At 37.3% G+C, this 20,735-nt stretch overlaps 1 protein-coding gene across 1 annotated transcript in view; it reads left to right on the forward strand.

Annotated features, from left to right (window-relative positions):
* Window positions 1-1,130, forward strand: part of TTC6 (tetratricopeptide repeat domain 6) — a 230,297-nt gene extending 229,167 nt beyond the window's left edge. Inside the window, exons 31-32 of the mRNA XM_036843605.1 lie at window positions 239-464; window positions 917-1,130. Coding sequence (XP_036699500.1) covers window positions 239-464; window positions 917-1,053 — 363 coding nt within the window. The 3' untranslated portion in view covers window positions 1,054-1,130. The remainder of the gene's footprint in view (window positions 1-238; window positions 465-916) is intronic.
* Window positions 1,131-20,735: the final 19,605 nt, after the last annotated feature.

Below are 20,735 nucleotides of genomic sequence, written 5' to 3' on the forward strand. Positions count from 1 at the left end.
AAAACTGCTGACACATGGTGATAACAAAAAGCAGACCAACTATTGGTTGGCTTTATTATTGTCTTTTACATTCTCTACAAATGCTGGCACCTCCTTATCATCTGTATCTGGGATGAAATGCTTCCACTATCTCCTCAGTGTGCCACTGGACTTAGTTTTATATTAAAAGTGTTTCAAGTTGCTGTATAGCTGCCAATTAAAATATATTCAGATTATCATTATCTTCACATTTTTATAGGCTAGTGACTATTTCTCAAAGGCTTTAAAGTTTGATCCAGAAAATGAATGTGCTACCATGAATCGAGCTATTGCAAATACAGTATTAAAGAGATATGAAGAAGCAAAAGAAGACTTTGCATATGTAGTTGAAAGCTGTCCATTTTGGGCTGCAGTATATTTTAACAGAGCATACTTCTACTGTTGTTTAAAGCAATATGAACTAGCTGAAGAAGACCTAAGTAAAGGTATATTTTTTTGTAATTTTTTGTGTAATATTACAATGACTGATTTGTTTGTTTTTAGATGACAAAAGAAGAAAATCATCAGGTCTATTTGCCTAGATAAACTAACATTAGAATTAATGGTTTTATATATCATATCTTTAATGTAATCAGTATGGATGGATTCCTTTATGTAATAACTTACAGCATTGGTAAGCTAAGACAGAAAATTATTAGGGAAACCATACATAAACATTGCCAGCCTTTCAAAAAAGACATTGTACTGTGTTTTCCCAAGTTAATTTTCTTAGAAAGATTCAATGTTTTAAATTTAACTAAATAATTAGGTACATATGAGGAAAAATGTTTTCAAATAGGTAATACTAAAGTTCTTATATTATAAAATTTTTATTTAAAAAAATGAGGCTTTTTGAGTGCTAGCATAAAACATATCTTGAAATTTTTTTCTTTTACAGCTCTGTCTTTGAAACCTAATGATGCTCTAGTATATAATCTTAGAGCAGAAGTTCGTGGTAAAATAGGTCTGGTTGAGGAAGCTGTGGCTGACTATAACCAAGCCCTTGATCTTCAAGAACATGCCTCAGTGGTATGACTACATAGACCATGGATTCTGTAGCAGTTTACACAGCTGTTCTTCCAGAAATTGAAACGTATTTGTTGCTTTAAAAAAAGTTTGCACTATCTTCATTGTTTTGTTCTTTATGTTTAGTCCTTTATATAATTCTTTAATGCATTTTAGCAACACCTTTTTGTTATATATTAATTATAAAACTTTCAGATCATTTTCTGCAGATTTGGAACAACTCAATAATTGAATTTCTTCACAAGGTGTAGAATTTAAATGAGAATGTTTCTCAAGGGACATATTAACACCAAATATTGTCTTTAAAGTAAAATAATTCCTTTTAAAATAATACTGCGTGATTTTAGAAAAAGTCTCATTGACATTTTCATCGATACCTAAATGTAATCAACAGTATCCCGATTAAAAAAAATAGAGAGCTGATGACTAAAAAGAAATTGAAGTCAAGCACATATCCTCTCTCCTCCTTTGAACAATATCTACACAGGTCTGTATTCTTCCTGCTACTCATGTTTTTCCAACAGATAAACACGTTCCTCTTTTTCATGTTGCCTCCTTTCCAGAACAGCACCTATAAAGATTTTGAGCGTCTGCTTTCCTTGAGATGCCTCTGCCTCTTTAATGCACATGTCATAAAAGTATATAAAAAATCTGCATACACCTATAATTAGTGCATCATAGAACTTGATGAGTAGAAATACATTAAAACAGCTAAAATTTCTTTTTTTTAACATCTTTATTGGAGTATAATTGCTTTACAATGGTGTGTTAGTTTCTGCTTTATAACAAAGTGAATCAGCTATGCATAAACATATATCCCCATATCTCCTCCCTCTTGCGTCTCCCTCCTACCCTCCCTATCCCAACCCTCTAGGTGGTCACAAAGCACCGAGCTGATCTCCCTGTGCTATGCGGCTGCTTCCCACTAGCTATCTATTTTACATTTGGTAGTGTATATATGTCCATGCCACTCTTTCACTTCATCCCAGCTTACCCTTCCCCCTCCCCATGTCCTCAAGTCCATTCTCTACGTCTGTGTCTTTTTTCCTGTCCTGCCGCTAAGTTCTTCAGAACCTTTTTTTTTTTTAGATTCCATATATATGTGTTAGCATACGGTATTTGTTTTTCTCTTTCTGACTTACTTCACTCTGTATGACAGACTCTAGGTCCATCCACCTCACTACAAATAACTCAATTTCGTTCCTTTTTATGGCTGAGTAATATTCCATTGCATATATGTGCCACATCTTCTTTATCCATTCATCTGTCGATGGACAATTAGGTTGCTTCCATGTCCTGGCTATTGTAAATAGAGCTGCAATGAACATTGTGGTACATGACTCTTTTTGAATTATGGTTTTCTCAGGGTATATGCCCAGTAGTGGGATTGCTGGGTTGTACGGTAAAAATTCTTAATAGGATATCTCTTTGGTGAACCAGAGAACCCCTTTCCTTTATCTCACTGATGGTAACAAGATTTCCTGACTTGTAAACACATTTAGATTTGCTTCACTCAGTTTATTTTCCTTCTTCGTTTCATTCTTCCAGTACATCTCCAGCTCCTCAGAGACCTGTTTTCACTGAGATGAGGCATTGTGGAAAAAATACCCCTATCTACTCAGTTTCCTTTGTTTTCAGTTTGATGTACCAGATTTTCACAATACAAAGCTGATTTTTATTCGTAAGCCACTGTGGGGATGCTTCACACTCTTTCAGGATAGTTTTCTTAGCATGATATGTGGGTCCACGTGAGGACTGGGTCGTGCCTAGTAAGTTATTTCAGTTGGTGATTCAGACACCTTTAATACGACTCTTCAGATCCTCTCATTCTCACTCGTCTCCAGAACCTTTAGTCCCAGCCCAGCCACAGATGAGATTCAGGCCAACCTCATGCACCCACAGACAGACGCTCATCTTGTGCTCCAGCCACACATCTCTCACCTACAGCGCTGGGCATCTCTTTTAAAGCTGAGGTGTCACCTGCTGCGGTAGTGCCCAGCCACGTGCCTGGCGGATGTGCAGGGGACCCAAGTCCCTGTCAAATGAACTTTTGATGATGAGAGAAAGGAACTAGTAGACAGGCTCTTTTCCATCTCTTGGTGGAGTGTCCTGAGACACTCGGTTTATACAGCCTCCTGGAGGATGGTCCTGGGAGATTAAGCAATCCGTTCACACGTACTGGTGGCCAGCTTCGAGATGTATCTTGTACTGGTGCTTTTGGCTTCCCTGCTTTGCTCCCTTTTATTACTGCTCCTGCTTTTTTGGGTTTGCACTTCTTGATAAAGTCATTGCCCAGAAACGTTTTCCTCTGGCTCTACTTTCTGGGACAACCCATGCTAAGACAATTAGTAATTTAATATTTTTTTCCTGATAACATACAAATACTTATAACAAGAGGCAGGAATGATACAAACCAAGGGCCATGATAGCGTAACGGAGCAAATCATATCTAACATGCCAAAATGCTACGTGACCCTGGGCCCACATCCCTTGGGTACCCACAGTTTCTGTCTGTACTGACCCCCAACCTCTTGCAAGAACCTACAACTTTCCACCTGAGGCCCTTCTCTCGGTCCACACATAGGCTAAGCCAGACCAGGCAAGGTATAGTGTTCTCTGCCTCACATTCATTGTCTCTACTTCTTTACCCATGTCTTGTAAGGTAGCAGGTATCATAAGATGAGGAAACTGAGGCTCAGAAGGGTCCAGTTATATGATCAGTGTCACACAGCTAGTAAATGGTGGAGCTGAAAGTCAACCTCTATTCTAGTTTAAAAGCCTCTGCTCCTCCTCCTTTTCACCTAAAGAGAAATAAAACAAGATGAACTCATAGTCTATTAAATAACCTTTATCATGATGACATTAAAGCTCTCTGTCTGCCTAATGATTATTAGTGCAAAAAAGGGATTTCCAGTCTTTAACACTTCTTTTGTACTGGCATATATGTGTATTTATTTATGTCTATGTCTAAGTATCTATGTATCTAGCCTAGCCTTAGATAAATGCGTGATAGTAGTAAGATTATCTTGAGCTTTTAATTTGAAATAGTCAATGGGCAACATTTTACATTTTATCTTTAATAGTACAGACCAGATAGGAATGACAGTAGAAAGGTCAGTATGTAGGCAGCAAGAAAGGGAAGAAAAAGAAAACTTCATTTGCTAAAAATCTACTAAGGACCAGAAACTCACCTATGGCTTAAGGACATTTTCATTTCACCATTATACTTGAGACAGTCTTATTATTCTCATTTTACAGAAGAAAAATATGAGGTACAGAAAGGTTAAATAATTGGTTTAAAGCACCCCGAGTATAATGATGTTATCCAAATGTAGTTTCATTTTTATTTATTCAATATATTTCTTTAAGTTGACTTGCTAGTATTAATTGAATTTATTTAGAGAGAAGGAATTTGTAAAAATAAATGCATAACTATTAATAAGTTTGTCCTTGTTCTACCTAAAGTAATCTTTTTATACCAGTGTTCCTCATATCACATTTTAGGAAACATTGTGCTCTATAGTGTCTCTGCTAGATGGGTGTAGCTGGAAGAGAAATCACATTGAGGGAGGGAAAAACATATAACGCCTCCTCAATGAGCAAGAAGAGAAGTTGATTTGTGCCTGGACAGGCAGCTCGGAGCTAGAAGCAATATCCTTGAGCTGTGAGAGTCTCGGTCTACCTTCTTAGCGTGTTGTAACAAGATCTCACTCCTAGAGGTTCTCCAGTGGCATAAAAATGTTTTGTTTGTCAATGCCTGAGAATCACTGATTTCCAAAAATAACAGGCACTTTGACCATCTACTGTGAGATCCCAATGTTCAACTTGTCTTCTTCTCTTCACCCATCTTTACCTGGCTAATTTATTCTCAGGAAGAGATATCTTCCTCACCCTAGGAGGGTGGCTTAGGTCTTTTTCCTCTACACTTCCACAGCACTGCTACCTGCTCTTTTGGATTACCCTTCAAATCTGTATATCCTTGTTTAATGGCTGTCTTCCGCACTAGACTAGAAACTTCGAGGGCAAGGATTAGGTCTATCCTGTTCACCATGGTATCACCAATGCTTGTCACAGTTCCTGGCACATAGCTGGGGCTTCATAAATATTTGATGTATTTACTTAAATAAAATACAGGTCTGGACACTCATAATGCAGGACATTATGACCCAACACACTACAGATATATGTTTTACTATTCATTTCTCTGATAAAGTGAGCATCCTGTGAGATTCTAGGCACAGACTCTTCAAAGGTCAAAGCAATGACAGCACTCATCCTCAGTGCTATTCTTATTTAATATCTCCTGTGAGTAGAGAGGTTCTTAGCAGCCACATAGCTTTCACAATGTCTAACTTACACACACACACACACACACACACACACGGCACCCTTAGAACTATAAGATGAATACCTTAGAAAATGAAATTAGGAAAAACCAAGATGTAATGAATGAGATCAGTCTGCTGTAAAAATAACAAGTAGGTAGCTGTCAAGGTGATGAGGGTGAAATGTCTGAAATCATGATGTGTTAACATCTCAGGCTAATCATTGTAATTTTTTATAATTGGATGATGTTATGACATAATCAAGCTGTAACCCAATCAAGTATAGTGAATAAGAGACTATAACAAATTTTTAATTATTCCTATTTAAAAAAAGAAATCTTGCAGTAATCAAGGGGCCATGATGTATATTGTACCTAAAATTGGGGCAGGGAATGGTCAGAGTGCAAACATTTATATGCATGTTCCTGGCTCTATCTGCTGAACTGGTGTTCCAAAGAGTGGATAGGAACATTCTGATCTTTTGACTTCTTGTTAGTTCATCCCCATAAAGTAAATGGGTCATACCATTGTCATAGTTTTAATCCACTAAACCATTAAGGTAATCCAGCTACTTCTCTTCTTTCTGATTCTATGCTAGCCCGGAAACCTTTAGTGATAATTTGATTTTCATTATGTAGAACAATATTTATAGTATAATTCCCCTTTATTGTAAAATTAAACTTATAAAGAATATACCCATTATATCTTTTTTAAAAGCCTTAAATGACTTTAATACACCAGCCTTTAACAGTTAGTACCTGTGGAGAATGAGATTGCTGGTGTAGGGTTTGTTGGTAAAGGGTGTGTGAGAGGTTTAAGAGAAGCTCAGTTTGATTTTTTAGTTTTGACGCTTCTGCATTTTCTGATTTATTCATTTTTAAATCATTGAACGTGTCTTGGCTCTATAATAGGAAAAATATAAAATAATCTCCCCCACCCCCTTAGTTAAATAGCTTATTTGAGGCAATATTTATGACCGTAAAATATGCACATTGCCTTCTTCCCTGGGTGCCTACAGTGAACTTCAAACTAGATCTGGCCTGCAGGCCCTCTTTAGAGGTCCAACTGGTTCAGGCAGGTCCTGCCCACAAAGCATTTGAGGTCCATGTTTGCACCATCACCATCTCTTTGGAAAAACTTAGTCTTAAAAAAAATATTTTTCTACAGTACATAACGGTAAGGTCATAGTCACTTAAATTTCCAAGGAAAATATAAAATTTGCTGTCCAAACCTGTGTGAGTGAGTTGAGGTCATTTATCTTCTCAGCACTGCAACTTTAATTTACTTGCAAAAGGAGAAGATATTAGTTTGCAGGTACTCATGTGGTGATTTTGCTTTACTTTAGATCTCTTCTCTGAAAGTAGAAACATCTCCAAAGCCTCTGATGAGAAGAAAAAAAACCCACTGAAAACTTTGCTTCAACATGTGTATCAACTTCATGACACAAATTTTAATAGAGAAATGGATCTTAAGAGACCAGTGATTTATTCTGATGATACTTGTAATTTTATAACCATAAATTTTATAACTTAAAAGAAATAAATCTCTAAGTGGAAAAAGCATCATTTACATTTCAAATATTAAAATGCTCCTTAATCTTACTTCAATTGATTAATAGGTTAGACAATTCCATTTATTGTTACATATATATTTTTTATTATTTGACACTTTTTTAATATAAACTTTATTTATTTCTTTATTTTTGGCTGCTATGGGACTTCATTGCTGCGCGTGGGCTTTCTCTAGTTGCGGCAAGTGGGGGCTACTCTTCGTTGTGGTGCACGGGCTTCTCATTGCGGTGGCTTCTCTTGTTGCGGAGCGCAGGCTCTAGGCGCGTGGGCTTCAGTAGTTGTGGTGCGTGGGCTCAGTAGCTGTGGCTCACGGGCTCTAGAGTGCAGGCTCAGTAGTTGTGGCTCACGGACTTAGTTGCTCCTTGGCATGTGGGATCTTCCCAGACCAGGGCTCGAAACTGTGTCCCCTGCATTGGCAGGCGGATTCTTAACCACTGCGCCACCAGGGAAGTCCCCTATTTGACACTTTAAAGTATGATTTTTACTTATGTGGTTCAAAGACATAAGGAATAGATCCCTAGTTATGTTACATGAAACATTTCTTTTTTTTTCTATAATCTTCCCATAGGAGACCTATAAATCAACTTAGCTTGACTTATATTTGAAAAAAGAAAAAGTAACTGGGAGTTTAACTTAATATTTTACGGCACTATGACTGTTACACAGTAGTAAGTGTTTTTTAAAAAATTGTTATAAATCGCAATAATCTGAATTTATCAGACTGGGAGACCGCCATTTAGGTGTGTTTGCTTTATAAGCTAGGAACGAATTTCTCTTTTGAATTTGAAGACCAGGATAAGAATTTTAGTGTCTAAGTTAAGGTGATTTATTACACAAAAACTAGAGATGAGGTCTTCTTTCCTAAAAATGATAGAACAATGAGTTTATTAAAGTCTTGGAGCCCTATTCAGGAAATTTACGAATTCTATAGTACCACTCTATGCCTTTGAAATGTGGGAGACATCTCAACACAATTTTTCAGGGTGTAATTTACCCTGAATAATGTATGAGCTGTGTAATAGCTCTGCAGTGTATTCTCATCTCCACCAAAACCTGGCTTCTCTAGTATTGCATCTCCTGCTTTCAATTCCCATGCTGTGTGTTTACTGTATTGGATCTTTGATGGTGAGTGGACAAGACGGGGGAAAAATGTTTGAAAGTCCTTGGCAATCCAGAAAATAGCTTAATATGCTCAACTTTTCAGTATAGTTTGGTTTTGGAAATGTGGTTTGCTTTTTTTTTTAACATCTTTATTGGAGTATAATTGCTTTACAATGGTATGTTAGTTTCTGCTTTATAACAAAGTGAATCAGCTATACATATACATATATCCCCATATCTCCTCCCTCTTGCATCTCTCTCCCACCCTTCCTATCCCACCCCTCTAGGTGGTCACAAAGCACCGAGCTGATCTCCCTGTGCTATGCGGCTGCTTCCCACTAGCTATCTATTTTACATTTGGTAGTGTATATATGTCCGTGCCACTCTCTCACTTCGTCCCAGCTTACCCTTCCCCCTCCCCGTGTCCTCAAGTCCATTCTGTACATCTGCGTCTTTATTCCTGTCCTGCCCCTAGGTTCTTCAGAACCCTTTTTTTTTTTTTTTTTAGATTCCATATATATGTGTTAGTGTACGTTATTTATTTTTCTCTTTCTGACTTACTTCACTCTGTATGACAGACTCTAGGTCCATCCACCTCACTACAAATAACTCAATTTCGTTTCTTTTTATGGCTGAGTAATAATATTCCATTGTATATATGTGCCACATCCTCTTTATCCATTCATCTGTCGATGGACACTTAGGTTGCTTCCATGTCCTGGCTATTGTAAATAGAGCTGCAGTGAACATTGTGGTACATGACTCTTTTTGAATTATGGTTTTCTCAGGGTATATGCCCAGTAGTGGGATTGTTGGGTCGTATGGTAGTTCTATTTTTAGTTTTTTAAGGAACCTCCATACTGTTCTCCCTAGTGGCTGTATCAGTTCACATTCCCACCAACAGTGCAAGAGGGTTCCCTTTTCTCCACACCCTTTCCAGCATTTATTGTTTCTAGATTTTTTGATGATGGCCATTCTGACCGGTGTGAGGTGATACCTCATTGTAGTTTTGATTTGCATTTCTCTAATGATTACTGATGTTGAGCAATCTGTATATCTTCTTTGGAGAAATGTCTATTTAGGTCTTCTGCCCATTTTTGTTGGGTTGTTTGTTTTCTTGATATTGAGCTGCATGAGCTGCTTGTAAATTTTGGAGATTGTCAGTTTCTTCGTTTGGTTCAGTGGTTTGTGTATGCTTCCTGGTGGAGGGGACTAGTGCCTGTGTTCTGGTGATGAGGCTGGATCTTGTCTTTCTGGTGGGCAGGACCGCGTGTGGTGGTGTGTTCTGGGGTGTCTGTGACCTTATTATGATTTTAGGCCGCCTCTCTGCTAATGGGTGCAGTTGTGTTCCTGTCTTGCTAGTTGTTTGGCATATCGTGTCCAGCACTGTAGCTTGCTGGTCGTTGAGTGGAGCTGGGTCTTAGCGTTGAGATGGAGATCTCTGGGAGAGCTTTCGCCATTTGATATTACGTGGAACCGGGAGGTCTCTGGTGGACCAATGTCCTGAACTCGGCTCTCCCACCTCAGAGGCTCAGGCCTGACACCCAGCCGGAGCACCAAGACCCTGTCAGCCACACGGGCAGTCTTAATGAGACAAGAGGTATCTGGTCTGCAACAACTCCATGAATCTGGGATTATATCTCAGTAAACTGGATGCTTGCTGGTTCTTTTAAGAAAGTGTCCCTGGAAAAGTTGTGAAGGTAATCACAGAAGGCGCTCAAAAGCACCATTCACTGTGTGCTGTTTCTTACAAGGGATATAACTCAGGGAACAGCCAGATGGGAGAGACGCACAAGGCAAGGCACACAGGGAAAGGGCTGGAAGCTTCCATCTCTGAGGGCATCACTCTTGCAGCATCTGCCTATGTTCACTCTCCTGGAAGTTCGAAATGTGGTTTTTGAATAGAACTTTCCTCTCGGGTTTCTGAACCTGGGATGTCTTAACCACTAGGGAAATAAGTGGGTAGCCAATGCATATTAATTTTACTGGAGGAGTGTCAGAGGGAGAGAGGAAGGAGAAATTTAAGTAATTTAACTGGAAAGCAATTTAGACATAAAAAGGTACAGCAATGTCATGGAATAGAACTTTAAAAATTCACACGAATCTTAACAGTAAAACATAAGACTTTGGAGACATTTCTCCCTTTTGGGTGGATGCTTCGGGATGTGCCACAGACCAGTAGGGGTCAGCATTCACTCTCCTCCGTTGCTGGGAACCGAGACACAGAAGCAGCCTCCAGAGCACAGCAACACAGCAACGTTACTCCTGACGCTCCCTCCACAGTAGGTGCCCATGAGCCCATTTTACAGATGGGGAAACTTGGGTCCAGAAAGATTAGGTGGCTCACAGAGGTCCCACAGTTAAGGGAGGAGCCATAATACAAACCCAGGCAACCTGAGAAATTTGAGAAACGGTGTTTCTGGAATACTTTGAAATGGAAATACCTATGAAAGCCAGATAAAAAAGGCTGAAGCTCCTCTTTTGTGAGTTTTGTTTGTTTGTTTAATGCATTTTTGACTAACCTGATGAAGAGTAATCCATTTCTCAAAGTACTTTCAATGACACATGCGTTTTTATTTAATATTTTAAGTGCCATCTTCGTATCTACTTGGATCCATTCTGTGCCAGGTAAAATATGTGGAATAATAAAAACACGTAAGTGCTTACTGTGTCAAGATCTTTTCTAAATGCTGTACATGTATTAGCTCTTTAATTATTGCAACCACCCCATACAGTTATTATGATTAACATGCCCATTGTATAGATGAGAAAACTGAAGCAGAGGGAGATTAGGTAATTTGCTTAAAGTTACACATCAATTAAGGGGTTGAACAATCTGACTCCAGGGCTTTTGCTCTTTCCTCTGATTTTAAGCTGTGTGAGGGAGGACAGATACTGAGGCCCCGTAATCTGCAAAGGAGTTGCCTGTCAGCAGCCTGCAGGTTTCAGGGAGATCTATGCCCTGGAAACTCAATCTCTTGGCACCCCAGAAATTATGCGGTTCCTTGAGGACTTCAGGAACTCCACGTTTTATCTTCTGTTTACAATAACCTAGACCCAAAGTAAGCAATTCAATTTTGTTTTAAAATGAGGAAGATTAAAGGATAAAATTTAACCTCAAAACCTAGTAATTTTCCTCACTATGCTATAGGGTTGTAGTTTCTACTGAGCCAGAACTTTATTTTCTGGATACTAAGACTCTCTGAGATTTATCCCTGGAAGTTTACGGGATAACGGAAGGACCCTCTGAGAGGAAATGGCTAATGTGACCTAACTCTCTAAACAGGACAAGGCTTTAAGAGTAATTTCTGCCATTCAGCTCTCCTGTGACCCAAAAGCAATAAATGACAGTCTTTTAAAAATGGCAATGGCTTATCGAATTCTTGGGCATCGGGTAAGGGAGAACTCAAGTGATTTCTCTACACCTGTAATGCCAAGAGGAGTCATACCCGGAGACCTGTGTTATAAAAGAGGAATTGTTTATGGCTAATGAAAAATCCTGGTGGAACTGTCCATCAAACTTTATGAAATATGTGAGTTACTTAGGTATCAGCTTTCTGGATCTCATTTTCTTTCCAGAGCATTCAGAATTAAACCCTTTCCTTACTGGCTGCTTTCATACTGATAAACACAGAGCTGTTTTCTTTTCTTTTTCTTCTTTTCCTAACTGTTTTTGTTGACTCTCTTCACATCCCTTTTTCTTTCTTTCATCTCCTGTCCTGAGACCATACTCGAACTCACGGTTTCTCAAAATGGGGTCTGTGGTCCACCTGAGTCAGAATAGGCTACAATGCTTATTAAAAATGCATATTTCAGGCCTTATCTCAATTGTAGTAAAACAGGTTCTCTAGGAAGGAACCAAGGACTCTGCATTTCAATAAGCTCCTGAGAGATTTCTATCCATACTGAAGCAAAGAAGGTCTAGTCCAGTGGGTTTCCAACTTCATGACTTGCTCTCAAATGTTAAATATTAAGCATTTTGGTTGTAGAAATTAAAATGTTAGCAAAAGCCCTGAAATTTCTCTCTGTACTTCTGTGGGGACCATTGCTCACTTTCCATCTCTGCAGGTTCAACCCAGCTCATGCTTCAGAGGGTGACTCCCACTCCCTTCAGGAAGGCTTGGTTCACACAACTATGAATGCATCTCTCTCTTCAGACCCTCCCCAGCCCCTGCTTTTCACCTGTTCGAGGACACTGACTGACTCCTTTCCTCCTGGGGATACACTTATTTGTGTTTTGGGGGAAGATGTTTCATCTTTCCTACCATACAGCAAACTCCTTAAATATGAGGTTTGTGATCTTTCTTATTCTGTTTTGCTTCACAGGGGGGTACTTCCTTGATATGCAACAGATGTTTGATTAATGAATGAATGTTTCAGTGGGAGAAGGATAAATTTAATTCCTTTAAGTCAGAGCTAGCCTGTTTATGCTTTATATTTTCCATTTGAAGTATCTGTCTTCACAGCAGTGACAATCATTCTTTAATTTAGCTGAGAAGGTAGGTCGTGTTTGGGATGAGCATCTTTATAGTAAAACTTAATAAAATCCAAGGAACACTGTAGTAGGGTGCTGAGGCTTTTTACTGGTTTCCTAGAAATAATCCTCTACTCTGGCTACACAAACTGTGGTTCTTGGACCTATAGCATTGGTCTCACCTGGGAGTATGTGAGAAACACAGAATCTTGGGCCTCACCCCAGAATCAGAATAAGAATTAGAATAGATGGGTGTTTTGTCTGTGCATTCAAGTTTGAGAAGCACTGGATTACAGAATTTCCTTCTGACTGAAAAAAGAGTACTTAAAAAATAGTGACAAGTCAGTGCTGGAATTTTCGTTATTGGTGATTGTAAGTTTGTTTTAAAAGGGTTTTTTTTTTTTTAACAAGATACCCTTGTGGTAACTGGGAGTTCTACTGTGGGTTTGTAACCATCATCAAAGGTTCTTATTAAATGGGTTCATATTGTGCTAGACACTATTAAAGAAAAGTAATGAATCTGAGATTTACCACAAAACTACACATCATTGATGTGGGTAAGTACATATTAAGATGTAATTAAACACACGAAGCATATAGATGCAACATCAATACAACATGAGTGGATTTGCTTTTGAATGTTTTTGTTGTTATTCATCTTCTATTATCCACATTTCTTTGATTAGAGAGTTTTCAGAACAAGATTTTTTTAGCTATTTAGATGCAGAAATTTGGTGTTAAACAGTAACCTGTCATAATAATAAAGGTGTCTTCTCTTTGACTTTCACTTACAGTATAACTCAGGTATAAATGGGTCAGGCATCAAAGGCATAAAAACAATTTTAAATAAATTGTCAAAAGTAACGGAAAGTGTTTAGGTGCTTTGTATTAAAATGTTTACTCATAATTTAGGGTTCAAAGTATGTCACTATTATCCAAATACAAAAACATTCATTTAAGCTTATTTGAGATTATTGTACATAAAATATTGATCTTTCCTGCTCCCTTGTGAACAGATTATGCAACATTTAATGTGCAAGGCTTACGTGGGATGTGAACTTTCTTGGTTAATAAGGTCTCTTTCCTTTAATGCCAGTTGTGATTCTCAAAAGATGTTCATTAGTAGGGTCAGAGTGGCTGCTCTGAAAGCCTGCTCAGTAATGCATGAGCAGATCAGCAAGGCTGTTGAAGAAGTGTGGGAACTTTATATGTCTTGTTCATTATTGTGTTCCTTTTCATTTCTCTGGGAGGTTTTATGTGACATAATTTAACCAAAGAAGAACAGTGTCATTAAAAAGCTATTTAGGATATGGATTGTAATACCGGTTGTAAAGATTCTGCTCTCCCAGGCCTGAGGATATTAGAACAAGGGAATATAACAGTTAATTATAAAAATATCTTTTTCCATTTTACATAATATTATAGTATTTGAATGAATTATTTCTTTACCATTGAAGACTTTACTTTTAAACGGTCTACTGACTAGTTATATTATTGCTGTTAAACTTGTAGCACATAATAGTTAATATATTATTCATAATAATTTTGTTTCACTGATGTTGTCTTTACTTGAGACTGTGGGATTGAAAACAACCAATGTGTGCTACCTTTCAAAATATAATATGACCATGGTCATTATGAGCAGAACAAAATAATACCCATCTCTTCTTAATAGGAGAATTAAAACATCTCCAAATTTGATATGTACTTTTCTAAGTTACATGAAAATTAGCAATGTAAACAGTCAAGTCTCTAATAAGTTATATTTTCCCATGGGAAACTTCACTTTCTTTCTTTCCTTCCTCTCCTCAATATAAAAAACAAGAAGTCCTGAATTCAGTAATGGATTGCATAGCATGAAGAAGGCATTTGATGCATATTTGTAGAAATAAGTAAACTTAATATTGGGGGGAAATTTGACCTCTCAAAACAAAAAATAGAATTTAAAATGTGAACATGGATTTCAGTGTTCACAGCAAAAAGTCAGGGTTTACTGCCAGGATATGGAAAGTAGTCATGTATTAATATGTTTCATATCAGTAGTGATCAAGTGATGTGCATTTCAGTCTTGTATTAATGTGCTATAATATTCATAATAATAAACTTCTGCATAAATGCATATAAGTTCCTTGATCTCACTCTATGTTTGTTTTCTAAATCAAAGCAAATTTAAAGTAAAATAAATTTGTTCCCAGAGATGAAATAGTTCAAAAGACTGGGGCACTTTTTTTTTCTAAAGTGCATATCTGGACTTAGGTTTAGAATTGCATGTCTGGAAAAACTACTCATAATTTGCTTTTCTCCCCTTTTCTTTTATTTTTGCACGTATTTATTTTGGCCAGCTGGCGAGACAGATCTTTTTCAGAGGCTCAGCCTTCTAGTCTGAGTATGGTTCTCCAAAACCAATCCTTGGATCAAATTCCTGTCTTACTCGCTCTGGTGTCTGAACAGTATTGATGTCACGGGGGCATGGTGATCCAGTTGTCTGTCCCAAATGCCTGGTGGCTTGCCAAATAAAGAGCTTAGCTATGAGGCCACACACTACCCCGCCTCACGAAGGGAAGGAGGTTGCCGTACAGTCCTTGGGCAACCTGTCTCACCTTTGCATCTCCCATGTCAGCTGATTGCTATGAAGGTAGACACAGGGGTCCCCAGATAAAATAAATGGTCTCTCACCTCCTTCCCAGCATGTCTAGTTTTGTCAGTACATCTATGGGCTCACACAAGGGTTAGTTCAAGGAGGCAGGGCCTGGAAAGTTATTCTTGCTCTGGCTTTGTTATTCTTCCATGGCTTTGGTTCTTGGGGGGTGGGGGGAATGTAAAATTTGGTTCCATTCTAGGTAGAATTTGTTCTAATGGGGTTTGAAGGTTTTGGACTAAGTTTGGGCCCTGTGTATCATAGTCAGTCTTAGAAATTACCTTCCTTCTCAGAGATTCTGAAATTCCAGACCTAGACATCCCCGGAGAAAGCCAGGTGGGATGCATTGACTGGAAAGCAATGTTTCCTTGGAGTTGGAGAAGCTGAAGTGGGGCTTTTCACTTCTGCATCAGTTGTAACATTGGAACACAAACCACAGGAGATTTAAGGGGTTCTATGCCTCACACTCCCATAATCTTGAATGTGGGGATCTCAGGTGATGTGATCATAGAGACATTCTACTATTGAAACTCTTGAGCACCTTGCCCTCCTTCCTTCCATTGCAGTCATCTACAGACTAAGTGACCACTTTCATCCTTCTCTACTTGAGATAGATGAGGCATCATGGTGTAGTAAAAAGGCAATGGATCTGGTTGTCAGAACTAGGTTTTCTAGTCCCATCTCTACTAGTTGTGTCAACTCAGCTGCCCTGAACCTGTTTTCAGGATAGGGTCTTCAAGTCTCTTCTAGCCTTAAGCTCTATGGATTTGATGGGGGTAGTATTTAACCTGCTCAGCCTACCCAGCTGGGTTGTTGTGGGAATTAGAGATCATATTTATGAAACTACTTTGTCAATCCTCTGCAAAAGATTAAGGAATGTGATACTATTAATTCCCTCTGAAGAATCAAAATAGCTTGCAATTTACTTTTAATCTTGTATTTAGGTCTTTAATGATGTGCACCCTAATGCAAGACAAATGAACAGACTAATCTTTCTCCCACTAGATGTTACGCCAAGTCATTCTAAAGCAGAGACTAGAGGGAGGGACTATTTTTTTTTGAAGGCAGGTAAAATTAATCCCAGGTACACAGGGTTCTGGACTTTTTTTGTACACCTTTCAAAGTTCTGAGATGTAAGTGAGTTTACTGTTTCACACCAGAGATTGCTTAAACAGAGCTGGGCACTCAACATAATATCTCCCCCAGGTGGGGAGAAAAGTGCTGTAGTCCAGGACAACCCACAGCTGGGGGCCAGTGGGTGGTGATGGCAGGAGGAACATACTCAGAGCCCCAAGAGAAATAATGATATCCTTTGTACCTGGCCGTGACTGTTGAGATGCAGCAGCATTAAATTAGGTCATCTTTCCAGTCGTGATATTAAAAGAATATTTTCCATTGTTCCAATTCACAGGGTGACATAGAAACTAAAATACGCCAACTATTTTATATATGTCTATCTTTATCTATCTATCTATTTGTCTATCTATCTATCTATCTGTCTACCTATCTATCTATCTAACTATGATCTGTCTATCTCTATAATTGGATGCAGCTAAGAGTACTATAGAAAAAAATGAGAGTACTCTTTAGGGGTACTGAACTGAATTCTGCATGCACATTGGTTCTCTTTTCAGCTAGGCTGTATACTCTTTGAGGCCAGAAACCATGTCTTAGGATCTTTTCATATTCTCTCCCTCTAACTTAGCAGCATCAGACCCAACCCTTGGTCCATAGTAGATAACTTCTACTGATGAAGAGATGGGTGCTCAGAGACCAAGGGAGGAGCATTGAGATAGGAGACCCCATTCTTATGCTTACCTTCTCTTATGTCATTGAGTTTTGAGCATATGGTTAAAGCTAATGGTTAAGCACTGTCCTTACAACTGCTAGAGAAACTTAGTAAGGTGTTGCAAAGTGTCCCAGGCAGGAGGATCCCAAAGGAATTGCCTACCCTCTGCCCACTCTTCCATGTGATGAATTCTAGATCACCTCATTGTATCAGCCTGTTAGGAGGAGGAGTCATTGAAAGTGACTTTTAAAAAAATCAGGCTTAAAAAAAAAAAAAAAAAAAAAAAATCAGGCTTCTGGAGAGTGGTGCAGATCAAATGAAGGGGACCAGCAGTGTTTATAATGGTACTGAAATTTAATTTCAATGCTGACCTTTTATTTGACATTTTAGATAATGCTATGATATGCTCAGTTATTTGTTCTTAACATATTTTCCATCTTTTGGGGGGCACTAATCTACTTATATTCAAAGTCAGTAAAAGAATAAAGTAAATTTTTGGCTTAAAAAATCAACTTTTGAAAAAAAGAGTTCATTCACAATAGCAACAAAATATGCAATGCATATGAATTATCTTAAGCAATGTTCACGACTATGAAAAAGTGTAAAACTACAAAGAGGCAAAAGAAAATATTGGAAAGAAAAATCATGCTCTGAGGTAAGCAGAGTTCATATAATATATTATGTGTGTGTGTGCTAATTTTCCAAATACATGAAGTTACAAATTCTATTAGAACTTAACAACACTGTTATTTTTTAAGTTATTTTTTTATTGAAGTGTAGATTTACAATGTTGTGTTAGTTTCTGCTGTACAACAAAGTGAGTCATTTATACGTATCCATATATCCACTCTTTTTTAGATTCTATTCCCATATAGGTCATTACAGAGTACTGAATAGAGTTCCCTGTTTCATACAGTAGGTTCTTGTTAGTTATCTATTTTATATATATAAAATAGTGTGTATATGTCAATCCCAGTCTCCCAATTTATCCCTTCCCCCCTCCCCCTTGATAACCATAAGTTTGTTTTCTACATCTGTGACTCCATTTCTGTTTTGTAAATAAGTTCATTTGTACCATTTTTTAAGATTCCACATATAAACGATGTATGATATTTGTCTTTGTCTAACTTACTTAACTCAGTATGACAATCTCTAGGTCCATCCATGTCACTGAAAATGGCATTATTTCATTCTTTTTTATGGTTGAGTAATATTGCATTGTATATATGTACCACATCTTCTTTATCCATTTCTCTGTCGATGGACATTTAGGTTGCTTCCATGTTCTGGCTATTGTAAATAGTGCTGCAATGAACAATGGGGCACGTGTATCCTTCTGAATTATGATTTTCTCCTGATATATGCCCAGGAGTGGGATTGCTGGATCATATGGTAGGCTCTATTTTTAGTTTTTTAAGGAACCTCCATAGTGACTGTACCAGTTTAAATTCCCACCAACAGTGTAGGTGGGTTCCCTTTTCGCCACACCCTCTCCAGCATTTATTGTTCGTAGATTTTTTGATGATGGCCATTCTGACCAGTGTGAGGTGATAACTCATTGCAGTTTTGACTTGCATTTCTCTAATAACTTGCTATGTTGAGCATCTTTTCATGTGCCTGTTGGCCATCTGTATGTCTTCTTTGGAGAAACACAATGTTGTGTTAGTTTCTACTGTACAGCAAAGTGATTCAACTATACGTATACATATATCGCCTCTTTTTTGGATTTCCTTCCCATTTAGGTCACCACAGAGCACTGAGTAGAGTTCCCTGAGCTACCCAGTAGGTTCTCATTCCATTGTATATTCTTGCCTCCATTGTCATAGAACAACACAGTTCTAAAGTTCATCTGGAAAAATAAATTGATCAGGTTGGTGAAAGTTTAAAAGCTTGAAAACACTAAAATCTGTGAGGTTGTGGAGCAATGGGAACTCCTATACACTGCTAGTAGCAAAGTAAATGTATAACCACTCTGGACAGCAACAGAAGAACACCGAGTATAAATTGAAGAATATACATGCCACAACTTAGCAATTCTACTTATCAGTATATATTGTCAAGAAATACCTACATATATATGTGGAGACAGGGACAAGATTGTTCATAGCAAAAGAAACCACATAAAACTTTATTTACAAGGTAATGCATAAATAATTTAAATGATACATCCCATTCATACAATGGAATATTAGGAAACAATGAAAATGAAAGACTAGAGCTACATATATCAGTTGCAAACTTCACAAACATAATATTGAACACTATCAATATTAAACAAGTATATATATTGACATACATAGTAAGGATATAAATAAACTCAAAAGAGTCTTAAGATGTGTGTTAGGTACATGAATGTTCATTTAATTATTCTATACGCCTTTTAAAGTGGTTTAAAATTTTCATAACATCTTGAAAATTGTTAAAGGATAAATAGGTGAGACTAGCACAATTTCTATTTGAACAAAACAAACCAATCATGAGGCCCTCACCATACCATGCCAGATATTACAAGGTGTTATAAAGGTAAAATAAAATAGAGAAAATTGAAAAGAAAAAGAAAAAATAGAAAGTCCGCAAACTGGTCCATTCATCTGTAAAAATGTGATATATAATTAAACGGGGGAATGAAATGTTTACCAAATAGTGTTCGGACAACTGGCTAACTACTTGCAAAACACATGGGGACAAACCACTGCTTTGCCACCACGTTCCAAAATAAATTCCAAATGGATTAAAGATATTTAAACATCAAACATAAATTCATAAGAATAGTATAAAAATTTGATAAATATTTACGTAAACTTGAGTGTGCTAGATTTTCTATATCTGACAACAATCCAGAAATCATGAAAGCGAAAGGTGGATAGATATGACCATGTACAAATTTAAATGACTCTATATCAAAAATACTACAAAAACGATAAAACAAAACATTAAAAATATATTTGCAATATATATAAATACTTGTTAAACATATGAGTCCCCTTTCCCCGAAAAAGGAAAAAACCCAAACGTACGAAGTTTAAAATGGACGAAGAACATAACTCAAAAGGGAAGAAATCACATGAGTAACATGCATTATAAAATATTTAAATACGCAAATAATAAAATATAATAATATCCAGTGTTCAAGAAAATGGCCACTTTCATTCATTGCAGGAAGGAAATTAAATTGGTCTAACTTTTCTGTATGATTTGTCAGTACTCATCAAAACCCTTTAAAATATGCCTATCCCTTGACCTAGAAATTAGACTTCTATAAACGTGTCATAAGAAGTGATTAGAAATGTAAGCAAATATTTAGATAGCATGCTCATAAAAGTTCTGCTTTTAAAACAAAAAAATTGAAAACACTAAATCTACAAGAGCATATAGGTTAAATGAATTATGGTCTATTTATACAATAAAATGTTATTTCTCTATTAAAAACTACTGTGTATCATAGCTGAATTTTTTTCCATAGAAAGGTTCTCACAATATATTGCTCAATATACAACTACAAGGTAATGTGCTCCTGTTTACATAACTATCCAGAGGAATACGTACAACATTGTATTAATAGTCATTATCTTTGAATGGTGGGATTAAGGGACTAAAGATTTTTCTTTAATTTGCTTATATATTTTTTCTAATTTTGCTAATAAAGATGTATTTTCTACCTTTTTGAAAAGAGAGAAAACTTTACATTGAATTTTTTTTTTAAAAGGCAATTTGACTAATTTTTTTTTTAATTTATTTATTTTTATGGCTGTGTTGGGTCTTCGTTTCTGTGCAAGGGCTTTCTCTAGTTGTG

The sequence above is a fragment of the Balaenoptera musculus genome, chromosome 2 (genome assembly GCF_009873245.2).
Source record: "Balaenoptera musculus isolate JJ_BM4_2016_0621 chromosome 2, mBalMus1.pri.v3, whole genome shotgun sequence".
In the NCBI taxonomy this organism is placed as follows: Eukaryota; Metazoa; Chordata; class Mammalia; order Artiodactyla; family Balaenopteridae; genus Balaenoptera; species Balaenoptera musculus.